At 43.0% G+C, this 13,244-nt stretch overlaps 1 protein-coding gene across 1 annotated transcript in view; it reads left to right on the top strand.

The window, feature by feature from the left end:
* EDAR (ectodysplasin A receptor) overlaps window positions 1-12,701 on the top strand; it is a gene marked incomplete at both ends in the record, with an annotated part of 33,416 nt that extends 20,715 nt beyond the window's left edge. The window contains 3 exons of the mRNA XM_081086187.1: window positions 1,983-2,142; window positions 3,506-3,566; window positions 12,379-12,701. Of these exons, the coding sequence (XP_080942313.1) occupies window positions 1,983-2,142; window positions 3,506-3,566; window positions 12,379-12,701 (544 nt within the window). The remainder of the gene's footprint in view (window positions 1-1,982; window positions 2,143-3,505; window positions 3,567-12,378) is intronic.
* Between the last annotated feature and the right edge of the window lie 543 nt (window positions 12,702-13,244).

The following is a 13,244-nucleotide window of genomic DNA, read 5'->3' as shown; positions in this document are numbered from 1 at the left end:
GCCCCAGCTTTAACATCAAGGGTGAAGGGAAGTAAACTTTTTTTTAATCCTAACCCAAGGATAAATTCCCATTGATTAGAGAGAGAGAAACATTGATCAGTTGCCTCCCACATGCACCCTGACCAAGGATTGAACCCACAACCAGGTATGTGCCCTGACTGGGAACCGAACCAATGACTTTTCTGTGTATGGGAAGACACTCCATCCATCTGAGTCACCTGGCCAGGTCATTTGGACTTAGTCCTCCTTAGGTTCCAAAAATCCATGCCACGTTAATAGTCCACCCTTGGCTGTCCCAGGACCCCATCCACACAAACGCCCCTATGGCAGATGAGGGCAGAGGCCATGCGGAGTCACCGAGCTGGCTGCGGAGGAGCAGGGGCTCCGTCCCTCCTCCCTGACTCCCAGCATGGGAGCTTTCCAGGGGACTTGAACCTGACAGAGCCCTGCTTTTTAGGAATGATAATGAATCAAGATGTTTGCATGGAACTTTGGCGTTTATAAAGCACTACCCAACGTGTTGTCTCATTTAGAAAACAACATCCTGACACAAGGGTAGGAAGCAAACTTAGATCATAAAATCTTTGCACACTGGGGAAGAAAAGCAATTGTGTGTGCTCAACGTGGCAGTCCTGTAGAAAATGGTTATTTCTGATAAGTGCCTCTGTTGCCAGTGGTCATTTTTCACAAATTTTTGGTCTGAGTAACTTTGTGCACATCTGGCAAGGGTATGCCAGGTCCAAGCTGCTGTTACCAGGAGAGAACCCAGGCTGGCAGCTGTGTGGTGGGGACTGGGCTCTGCAGTGTGCCTCTTGCAGACAAGTCGCTCCTCCAACCTTCCTCTGTCTAATCCCATGTGGTGTCAGCCACTCTCTGTCTGTCCTTCCAGCCATTTCTCATTCCCAAGAGGAGGGGAATGGGGGGAAGAACACTCAAAAGGGCAGGGACACATCCTATGACTTAAGTTTCCTCTAAAGATGAAGGAAATATTTGGGACCTTACTTGTTTCATACACAAATGTTAAATAAAAATTAACACTCAGCAATTGTTTTAAAAGACAAGTCACTGAGCTTTCATCCCCTCCGCCTTCTCTCAGGTCTTAGGGGAAGGGCCTGAGGCCACTCAGTGGCCTGGGGACAGTGGTGCCTTCCCACCTGGCCTGCACGCAGTGGGGCCAGCAGCAGGCCAGCCAGCTCCCCCAGGGGCCGGAACCCTGGTGGGCGTCTCTCACCATTTCTGCTTTCTTTGTATCATTCTGTCCCCTCGGTTATGTTGAGTGTGGGCTTCATTACTGCAACCCAGTTATTAGCAAATATAATTCTTTAGCCAAACCACAGGAAACAAGCAGGATGCCTATAAAAAAAGAATGTTGTTTTCATATATTTGGAATGATTTTGAGAGTTTGAGCTTCAACCCACATGTGCTTAGGGGTGCGGGCTAGGCAGTGAGCAGCGGTGTGACTGAGCCACCCGCCTTCCTGCAAGATTTCCCAGAGCCCCTCCCTGGGCTGCTGTGGTGCTCACCCCATGGGCACACATCTCAGCCAGCCCCTCTCCCAGGGGCTCCCCAGGCTCAGGCTCTGTGTATGTGCATGGGCTCTGTGTTCAGTTATCCCAGAGAGCTGGCCCGCCACATCACCTTGTTTGCTACATGAAGACACAAGGTTGAGCTCTGTGCTTCTCTGGATGAAATATAGAAAGCCATATCATATTCAAGAACCCTTTCCCAAACTGGGTGGGGTGGAGGGATGAGCTGGTGCCATCCCTACCTCACTGGCCCCTGCGAGTCCCCCTCACCCAGTGCTTGTGGGCCACCCTGCATCCACCCTCCTTGTCCGGAAAGGAACAGAGAGCAGGCCGTGGCTTTCTCATCTCGTGCCCATGAGCTGCTGAATAAAAGCTTAAGAAACTTGTCCCTGCTCTGCCCATCACTGGAAGGACGTGTCCAGGCAATGCTAATAAAACCCCTTCTTGTTTCCACAGTGAGAACGATGCCTCGTCTGAGAACGAGCAGCTGCTGAGTCGGAGCATGGACAGTGATGAGGAGCCCGCCACCGACAAGCAGGGCTCCCCGGAGCTGTGCCTGCTGTCACTGGTCCACCTGGCCAGGGAGAAGGCGGCCACCACCCCCAAGTCAGCCGGGGTGAGGCTCTGGCAGTCCATGCGCACACCTTGCGATTCACTGTGCGGCTGAGTAACGCCCAGGAGACACGAGCCCCTTCTCCAATGAGTCTGCTGTGGGCACGGCGTTACTCCCACCGCCCAAGTTAGCAAACACAGCTGGAGTGACAGATTTAACACAAAAGACTGTAAAAATAGAAAACTTATTTCTCTTACGTAGCTTCATAGAAGAAAATAAATAAGCAAAGACAAAAAGTTAAAATTGCTTGGAATGCCATAGGACAGAAAAAACTTTGTAAACATATTGCCCTATATCAGTGTTGGCAAACCTTTTGAGCTCGGTGTGTCAGCATTTTGAAAAACCCTAACTTAACTCTGGTGCCGTGTCACATATAGAAATTTTTTGATATTTGCAACCATAGTAAAACAAAGACTTATATTTTTGATATTTACTTTATATGTTTAAATGCCATTTAACAAAGAAAAATCAACCAAAAAAATGAGTTCGCGTGTCACCTCTGACACGCGTGTCATAGGTTCGCCATCACTGCCCTATATCCAACCACACATATAATAGTTAAATATAACTATTTATAATATAGCTATATGAATACATAGTTATATACTATATGAATGCATAGCTATATACTATAGAACAAATAGCTGTGTACTATCTGACCACATAGCCATATATCGACATAGCATGCACATTTTCATGTAAAAATGCTCCACATGGTTTGTCACCTGAAGCAGGCCACCTGAAAGGTGCCGTGGAGGGGTGTGGGGCTACCTGCCCTAGGCTGCTTGAGAGTCTAGCATCCAAGCCTCAGGGCAGCTCTGTTGCTAGTCAGTGCTGCCCTTGGTAAAAGCGTCCCTATTGAGAGACTAGATCGGGCCTGGGTTCTGACAGAGACCTCATGAGCTGTCCAGTTCAGTGACCTCTGCAGTGGGGCCTGTCACTTGCTGAACCCTGGACGCCTAGGGAGTGGTTACGAGGGGGCCTGGGGCCTTTCAAGCAGGGCCAGTTCTATACCTGCCTGTTATGGGCCTCATCTCTTGGCTGCCTGCTGGCAAGCTGAGGTCCCTGGCATTTATCCTACAAATAGACCAGTGCGCATGTGGCCTCTGGTTGTCTTGTGAGTCTATGCCCAGTGAGCCTAAGAAACCCGCCGTGGGCAGGAAGGGTGCTTGAGTTGCACAGCCCAGAGGAAGGCTTTCTCTCTGAATTACAGATAAGATGTTCACATGAGGACTTGATTCAGCATCACTAGCTGGAAACCAGGGGATAGCAGCTTTCTGCCAACACTGAGATGGAAGACTTGATTCATTGTTTTCTACCATTCCCTCCTTTCTGAAAATTAACATTCTCTGAACTATTTTCATAGATTCAAAGTCGAAGGAAAAAGATACTGGATGTGTATGCCAACGTGTGTGGAGTTGTTGAAGGTGAGCATAAGGAGGACTGTCCAGGGGGACACTCACCCAGGTCTCGCTTCCCAACCGCCGGGGAGGGCCTGAGAAAAGTCACCCGTCCAACTTGTCATGCTCCTCATCAGAAGCGCTGGCGGAACTGATTTCAGGTGGAGGGGCATGGAATTTGATTCCAAGCTATGTTAACACATTTCCCCAGCATTCCCTTCAGGCCAAGGAGCCAGCATTCCCCGAGTGCAGGGCCTCGCTGAGGGGCACATGGAGTCAGGGCACCGGCTGCTCCAGCGAGAGCAGGGGTGAAAGGGCTGGATGTCCTCCCGTGCCCCATGTGCTGTCTCTTTTTGGCATTATCATCTCCAAAATCTTTGATAATCATCAGTTATCCAAAATGTGATAGCCGTCCTTCCCTTCCCTCTCACTCGCGATGTGTGGCGGTCTCCCCTCATAAAGATGTCTCCTAAACAAACTGAGTCAGACTGCCTTACTAACTGCAGTTCAGGCTGTGGGCAGGACTGAGTTTATATTCTGGTTATATTTCTATCTGAAACCAGAATGCACACTCCCAATTTCTTCCAAATGAAGTTTCTATATTACTATCTTGTCTCCCAGGAGATACAACTCTCGTCACTGAGGTTGGGGGGGTTCCCCAGCTTCATCAGGCCACTTGGTTTTGTCTCACTGGCCCCCTCCATGGACTTCCCCATCTGGCCCAGGCAGCAGGTGTGTAGCCTGGTACCCACTCATTTCTCCACTTGGGCCAAGCCCAGCAGACTGAACCCAGGGCAGGCTTATTGGCTGGGTGTTCTGTTGGTCAGAAATAACTCCTGAGGCTGAATCCAGGGGGCCAAGAACTCTACTCAGCTGTGTGCTGAAATGTGGCCTCGCTCCATAAAGTCAGGCCCCAGGCCAGCCTGTCTGATCCAGCTTATGTGGCTGGGAGCCATCAGCTGCCCAGAGGAGAATGGTCTGTGATTTGCATTCTATCACCCAGGAAAGCTCTTCTCTGCTCCAACGATGTCTTTGTTTTAAGAGCCCAGACCTCAGGGACAGCGATTTTTCAAATTAATTTTAGGAAAGAGGAGCTCCTCCAGTGAGACTGGGAGGGTGACGGGCTTGGACTCCTGTGCACTCAGCTATGCTCTCATGTGCCTACAGCGCCCACGGTGCCACTGAGAACCTTAGACCAGCAGTGCCCAGCCTTGAGTGAACATTAGCCCCTCGGAGAGTCCTACACTGGCTCCCTCTAAACACCTGCCCCAAGGCCCTGATGTACTTAGTCTGGGGTGAGTCCCAGGCATCAGTGTCTTTTGTTGTGTCTTTAATTAAACTTTTCCTTTTGAGATCATCGCATTGGTAAGAGATAATACAGAGAGGCCATGTGATACTCTTTACCCAGTTTCTCCCAGTGGTAACATCTTGCCAGGCCATCCCTAGAGTCACAACCGGGATGTTGACATGGATGCACTGAAGACAGCCCACAAGGATATCTCTACTTGCCCTTCTGTAGCCACACTCACTTCCTAGCTACCCTACCCCCTGGCAACCACTAATTTGTTCTTCATTTCTATAGTTTAGTTTTGTAATTTCAAAATTGTTATATAAGTGGAATCATACACTACTGTAACCTCTTGCAAATGTCTTTTTTCATTAAGCATAATTCATTGGAGATGCATCCAGATTGGCACATGTATTGTAGTTTGTTTCTTTTTATTCCTAACTAGTAGTCTGTGTTAAGGATGTACCACAATTTGTTTAATCACTCATTCATCCATTTAAGTACACCTTGGTTGTTTCCAGTTTGGGGCCATTACAAATAAAGCTGCTGTAAATGTTCATGTAGAGGGTTTTATGTGAACATAAATCATTACTTCTCTGGGATAAATGCCCAGAATTGTTGGGTGGTATGGTAGATTAGTGTTTTTTAAAACTGGCAAACAACTTTCCAAAATGGCTGTACCATTTAATTCTTACTAGCAATGTATGAGTGATCCAGTTTCTCCACATCCTTGCCAGCATTTGGTGGTGTTACTCTTTTTATTTCAGTCATTCTGTTGTGTGTCTTTGATATCTCATTGTGGCTTTTATTTGTATTTCCTTAATGTTGGAGCATCTTTTCATGGGCTTATTTGCCATCTGTATGACTCTTTGGTAAAATGTTTCTTCATGTCTTTTGCCCATCTTTCAGTTGAATTGTGTGATTTTTTATTTTATTTTTTTTAATTTTTTTTTTGCTGTTGAATTTTGGGAGTTTTTCAATGTATTCTAGATACTAGCCCTTTGATGGATTTGTGATTTGCAAATATTTTCTCTACGTCATATCTTATCTTTTCATCCTCTTAATAAGGTCTTTCACAGAGCAAAGTTTAAATTTTGATAAGTCATATTTATCATTTTCCTTTTGTAGATTGCTTTTGGTATCAAAGCTAAGATCACTTTGCCTTGCTCTAGATCCCAATGATTTTTTTTTCCTGTGATTTTTAATTTTGCACTTAAGTCCATGAGCAGTTGGAGTTAATTTTCACATAATATGAGACTTAGGTTGAGCTTTTGTTTTGTTTTTTCCTCTACATTTCACTTCCTCCTGCAACATTTGTTAAAAAGACTATCGTTCCTCCATTGAATTGCTTTTGCACCTTTGTCAAAAATCAGCTTGGGCATACTTGTGTGGGTGTATTTTCTGGGTTCTCTGTTCTTTTCCATTGATCTGTGCATCTATTCCTCTGCCAAAATCGCATAATCTTGATATATATATATATATCTATATATCTATATATACCTATATAGATATATAGGTATATATAGATATAGATATATATATCCAGAATGACTGGAATGACCAGTCACTATGATGCACAGGAGCTGCCCCCTGGTGGTCAATGCACTCCCACAGCCACCCTCCCCCAGCCGGCCAACCTCTCGCGGTTCCTCTCCCTAGCCCCCAGGCTAGGATTGGGAACCAGGGGTGGGTGGCAGCGGACAGGAACCCTTTCTCAGGGAGGCTGAGGGCCAGCTCCCTCCTCAGGGCCAGCAGCCAACCTCCCGTGCCCCGACCCTCCCCCTGGCCAGCAGGCCCCAATCAGCCCACTGCCCACCCGCCGTGGTGGCGGCACAGTGGTGAGGGAAGGAGCAGAGCGGGAGGCGTGGAACCGCGTGGTGGCAGGGCGCCAACGATGGCAGTATCAGCTTCTGGCATCAGTTCCTTCCATGCCCAGCCCAGCGACCATCCCCTCCTCTCTGGTCGTTGATCGGCCTGGCCCCTATCGGCCTTGATTGCCAGCCAGGCCCAGGGACTCCACCCATGCATGAATTTCGTGCATGGGCCTCTAGTATTTATATAAGTCTTGAAATCAGACAGACTGATTGTTCCCACTTTATTCTTTTTTCTTTATTGTTTTAGTTATTCTAGTTCCTATGCCTTTCCATATAAATTTTAGAATAATTGTTCCTATATCTACAAAATATTTTGGTGGGATTTTGATAGGAATTGCAGCAAACCTGTATACCAAGGTTTGGGAGATTTGACATCTATACTATATAAACCATGAAAATGGTATGTCTCTTCATTTATTTAGATTTTCTTTTATTCCTTTCACTAGCATTATATAGTTTTCCGAATACAAGTCCTGTACCTATTTTGATAGACTTATACCTAAGTATTTCATTTATTTTTGAATGATTATAAATGATGTTTTACTTTAATTTCAGTGTCTGTTTTAATTGCTAGTATGTAGAAATATAATTGATTTTTGTATGTCTATCTTATATCCTGTGGCCTTGCTGAAGTCACTTATAAGGTTTAGTTCTCTGGTAGATTCCTTGACAATCACCCAGATAATCACATCTGCAGATGGGGACAATTTGATTTCCTTTTTCCAATCTGTATGCCCGTTCCTGCCTCATCACACTTTCTGTAACTTCAGTACTATGTGACTAAGAATGAGGAGAGCAGACATCCTTGCCTTGTTCCTAATCTTGAAGGGAAAGCATTCAGTTTTTCACCATTAAGTATAACATTAGCCTAGGGTATTTTTTGTTTGTAATTTACATTAATTTTGTGAATAGATTACATTATTTCTTAAATATTGGATCAGTCTTTCATCCCTGGAATAAAGCCCACTCTTATGAATATAATTCTTTTAATATATTGTTGAATTCTATTGTCTAATCTTTTTTATTATTTCTTTATTGATTTCAGAGAGGAAGAGAGAAGGAGAGTTAGAAACATCAATGATGAGAGAGAGTCACTGATTGGCTGCCTCCTACACGCCTCCCACTGGGGATTGAGCCCACAACCCAGGCAGGTGCCCTTGGCTGGAATTGAACCCAGGACCCTCCAGTTTTCAGGCTGACGCTCTATCCACTGAGCCAAATCAGCCAGGGCTATTGGCTAATCTTTTGTTGAGGATTTTGCATCTGCCAGTACATTCAGGAGGGATATTGGTCTATAGTGTTTTGTGTTTTTTTTGTATTGGTTTTGGTATCAAGCTAATACTAGTTTCACAGAATAAGCTAGGGAGTGTTTCCTCCTTTTCTATTTTCCAGATTTTATGTAGAATTAGTGTTAATTCTTTGAATTTGGTAGAGTTCTCCAATGGAACAATGTGAGCCTATAGATTTTTCTTGGGGAGTAGTGATTTTTAAAACTACAAATTGTACTTCTTTAATCATGATAAGGCTGTTCAAATTATCCACTTCAAACTGGGTGAGTGGTGGTAGCTTATGCTTTTTGAGGAATTGTTTCATTTCATCGAAGTTGTCAAATTTATGTGTGTATTCCCTTATTATCTTTTGGGTCTGTAGTGATATGCTCAATTGCTTGATATTGATAATTTGTGTCATATTTTTATTTTTTTATTTAAAAATCTTACTAGAGATTAGTCCATTTTGTTGATCTTTTCAAAGAATTGGCTGGCTCTTTTCAAGTTTAGCTCTATTGTTTTTCTTTTTTCAATTGCATTGATTCATGCTCTTACCTTTATTATAGCTTTCTTCCTGTTTACTTTGGGTATATTTTGCTAATCTTTTTCTAGATGCTTGAGATGGGAGCTTAGATTATTGATTTGAGATTTTCCTCTTTCGTAATATATCTATTTTATGTATTTTGTAACATATCTATTCCTCTTATATTGCTTTAGGTGTGTCCTAAAAATTTTGATATGTTGTATTTTCATTTTAAATTATTTTAAGAATTTCCTTTCAGATTTCTGTTTTGACTCCTGGATTATTTAGAAGTGTTTGTTTAGTCCTCATAGCACACCAAACACATTAATAGTGGTGCAAGACAGAGGCCAGGTGAAGAACGGAGCTCGCAGATTGCACTGAGAGTCAGCACTGTGGAGTTATTCCCAATGCCAGTGGCTCTGCTCGAGGAGGGAGGCAGGATACAGAGCAGGAAGTGACTGCCAGTGACCCTTTCCAACCTGGGAAGCACCAATAGTTTTTGGTTCCGGAGCCTCCCAGAAAGATGAGGACCCCCACATCTTTCCTCCCTCACCCTCACATACAAACCAATCTTCTTAGAACAGAAAGTCAAGGAAGCTGGCAGAAACCTAATAAAGGTCTCTGAAAACAGTGTTTCTGCATTTGAAAAATAAACCATGTCTATAAATGCAATAACTCCATGGGTAAGTAAATGTAATGAACCAAATTCAACCTCTGCTAAAAAAAAAAAAAAAAAAAGTGTGTTGTTTAATTTCCAAATGTGTGTGAAGATTTTCCTGTTATCTTTCTGTTATTGATTTATAGTTTAAGTTCATTGTGAGAATACATTCTGCATACAGTTTCAGTTATTTTAAATTATTTTGTTGAAGCATAAGGCCTGCACTTGAAAAGAATGTATATTCTGTTATTATTGGTTGGAGTGTTCTGTAAATGTTGATTGGATTCTTTTGGTTAATGGCGTGGTTAAGTTCTATATTGTAATTATTCTACCAGTTACTGAGGAAGAGGGGTTGAAGTTTCCAACTATAATTGTGGATTTGTCTATTTATTCTTTTAGTTCTGCCAGCTTTTATTTCACATCTTTGGGGCTCTGTAGTTTGATGCATACACATATAGGATTGCTCTGCCTTCTTTCTGAATAGACCTTTTATCATTATATTATGTCCCTCAATGTCTCTGATAATTTCCTCTGTTCTGAAGTCTACTCTATCTGCTGTGATAGCCACTTCTGCTTTTCTTTTATTAATGTTTACATGATATATCTTTTTTATTATTTTACTTTCAACCTGTCCACAGCGTTTTACTAGCCATTATTTTACTAGCTTCAGTGACGTATATAAACCTTACCTCCCTATGTCCTTTCTGTTTATAGTTGTCTTATATATTTCCTCTACATGTAGTTAGAACCACATCTGTTGCATCAACTTACAATAATAATTCAGAAAACTTGAAAAGGAAAAAAAGCTTATTATATTTACTCAAATTATGCTTACTGTGTTCTTTTCTGATGTTCCAAGGTTTATTCTTTTATCATTTCCTTTTTGTTTAGGGACTTCCTTTAGTCATTCTTTTAGAGTAGCTTTGGTAGTGACAAATTCATTTAGTTTTTCTTTATCTTCAGAATGTCTTGATTTTGCCTTCATTCTTAAAAGATATTTTCACTGGGTATATGATACTGGGTTGATAGCCCTTTTCTTTTATTACTGAAAAACACTGTGCCACTTCCCTCTGCTTCCAGATTTCTGTTCAGAAGCCCACTGTCATTCTAATTGTTTTTCCCTATAGGTAAGGTGTGGCTTTTCTCTGGCTGCATTTAAGACTTTCTTGTCTTTAGTTTTCAGAAGTCTATTTCTGATGTGTCTGGAAATGACTTCCCTTGAGTTTATCCTGTTTGGAGTTTTTTCAGATTTTTTAATCTATAGGCTTTAGTTTCTTTCCAAGTTTGGAAAGTTTTCAGCCATTATTATTTCTTTAAGCCCCATTTTCCTTCTCCTTACCTAGGACTCCATGAAACAAATGTGAGACTTTTTGTCACGGTGTCACAGGTCCCTAGGGCTCTGTGTTTTTCAGTTTACTTTATCTCTGTTGTTCAGATTCAGTAATTTCCATTCTATTATCCAGTTTACTAACTCTTTCCTCTGTCTTTATTCTGCCATTGGACATATCTAATGAGTTTTCTATTTTTTGCTTTATATTTTCTTTTGCTTTATGTTTTCTATCTTTTGCTTTCAATATTATTTATTTATTTCAAGCGTGTTTGAAATTACTTTTGAAGCATTTTTATCATGCCTTAAAAACTTTGTCAGATAATTTTAACATATCTTACGTCAGTGTTGGTACCTATTGGTTGTCCTTTTTTCATTGATTTGTGATGTTTCTGGTTCTTGGCATGATGAGTGAGTATCTATTGAGACCTAGAGTTGTATGTCGTGTTATGAGACTCTGGATCTTACTTAAGCCTTCTATTGTAGCTGGCTTCCTGTGATGCCTATGTGGTAGGGGGAAGGGCGCCACCTTGTTACTGGCAGGTGTGGTGCAGGTAGATGTTCAAGTTCCCACTCAGCCTTATTTGACATCCAATTGTTGGCTCCTTTTCATTGCTGGTTTGGGAGTGGGAATCTGTTTCTCCAAGTGGTCTCCACTGATACAATGGGAGTTGAGAGCTTGTTACCAGTGATAATAAGAAAGTCCAGGCTCTCTACTTAGCCTTCCCTGACACCACCTGGTGCAGGGTTGTAGCCAGACTCCTCAGTCAGCCTCTGCTGGCCTTGGTGGTGGTAGAACCACAGTTTTTCTGTGGCGTTCGGCTGCAATAAAGCATTATTGTCTAAATGTTTTCTTCTTGCTACACTTCTCTTTTCCTAGTGCTTTAATTAGAGAGAACAGGCTTTTGTTGAAGGTATTTTTGTAATTGTTGGAATTTGGATTGCTGAACTCTTCAGCTCCATGATTTGGATGATGAGGCAAAAGAAAACCCAAGGAACTCACCACTGTATCATTGCCCCAGTCCTCAGGTCCTCGGCAGTCGTTTTTTTCTCCAGTTTCTAGAATCTTTTTATGTTTGCTTTATACATAGTGCCAGGGGTTTTAGCTCTACTTACCCAGAGAAATATTCCATCTTCCAGAAGTGGCAACACATCAATTTTTTTAAAATGCTTCTAAGTGAATCTAATGCAGCCGTGGGCAAACTATGGCCCGTGGGCCAGATCCGGCCCGTTTGAAATGAATAAAACTAAAAAAGAAAAAGGCCGTACCCTTTTATGTAATGATGTTTACTTTGAATTTATATTAGTTCACACAAACACTCCATCCATACTTTTGTTCCGGCCCTCCGGTCCAGTTTAAGAACCCATTGTGGCCCTCGAGTCAAAAAGTTTGCCCACCCCTGATCTAATGTATAACAAAGTCTGTGAACCACTGAGTTGGCTCAGATTTCTCAAACACCAAGATTGGTCTGTCTTTGAGAGCACCTTTCAGAAAGGCCACTACTGTGCCCGGAAAGGGTCATGGTACTATCCCTGTGACTTCCTTCCTTGCCCAGGTCCAAGTATGCAGGCTTACTCAACTGAGAGTAGCCTGTATGGAAGGCTTTGGTGGCTGCTGAAAATGGTGTTGAGAGGATAACTGTTATAGTCAATATGGTTATGGTAGTTATTTTCTTAGGAGAAGAAAGGCCATTAATGAGATTGAGGTTTATGCAAAAACTTCTCATGTGGCTGCCGAAGTCCTGTGTACTGTTTGCCTTAAGCTGTGCATTTATTTTGAGTGGTTTTCTGTATCTCTGTTTTATTTTACATATTTTTAAAAGGTTTAAAAATAATTTAATGGTGTTGTCTTCTGTTGACTGCCATCTGCAGCATCTGACTGTGGCCCTTCCTTTCCACAGGCCTCAGCCCTACGGAGCTGCCATTTGATTGCCTTGAGAAGACCAGCCGAATGCTCAGCTCCACATACAACTCTGAGAAGGCTGTTGTGAAAACGTGGCGCCACCTTGCAGAGAGCTTTGGACTAAAGAGGGACGAGATCGGGGGCATGACAGATGGCATGCAGCTCTTTGATCGCATCAGCACCGCAGGTTACAGCATCCCAGAGCTGCTCACAAAACTGGTGCAGATAGAGCGGCTGGATGCTGTGGAGTCCTTGTGTGCGGACATACTGGAGTGGGCCGGCGTTGTACCACCTGCCTCCCAGCTGCCCACTACATCCTGAAGAGCATGCCTGTGGAACATTCTTCTTGGGATGCACCAAGGATCTAATGAGAGCTCAGGATCTAATGACTCTAGAGCTGTGGGTGATGCCAACAGATGGCCAAGCGTCAAGGGTATGTTACCAGAGTATGCCTTAGGCCAGGGGTCCTCAAACTTTTTAAACAGGGGGCCAGTTCACTGTCCCTCAGATGGTTGGAGGGCTGGACTATAGTTTTTTAAAAAAACTATGAACAAATTCCTATGCACACTGCACATATCTTATTTTGAAGTAAAAAACCAAAACGGGAACAAATACAATATTTGTATTTGCATGTGACCTGCGGGCCGTAGTTTGAGGACCCCTGCCTTAGGCTGTTTCAAGGAACAAGAGGAAATGAGGCCATCTTCCACCCTAACTAAATACTAAAGCTAGGATACTCCCAGCTACCCACCTGCAGCTCACCAGGTAGAATAAATATTTATTCAGCTAGCCCACTCACAATGAACTTGTTTAGGGGATATTGTTGGGTACTCAAGTGAGCCAAATAATGTGGGGATGACAGAG

Source organism: Myotis nattereri (assembly GCF_964212035.1).
Source record: "Myotis nattereri genome assembly, chromosome: 3".
Lineage (NCBI taxonomy): Eukaryota > Metazoa > Chordata > Mammalia > Chiroptera > Vespertilionidae > Myotis > Myotis nattereri.
Note: the sequence above shows the minus strand (reverse complement) of the source record. Positions and strands in the feature narration are given on the sequence as shown.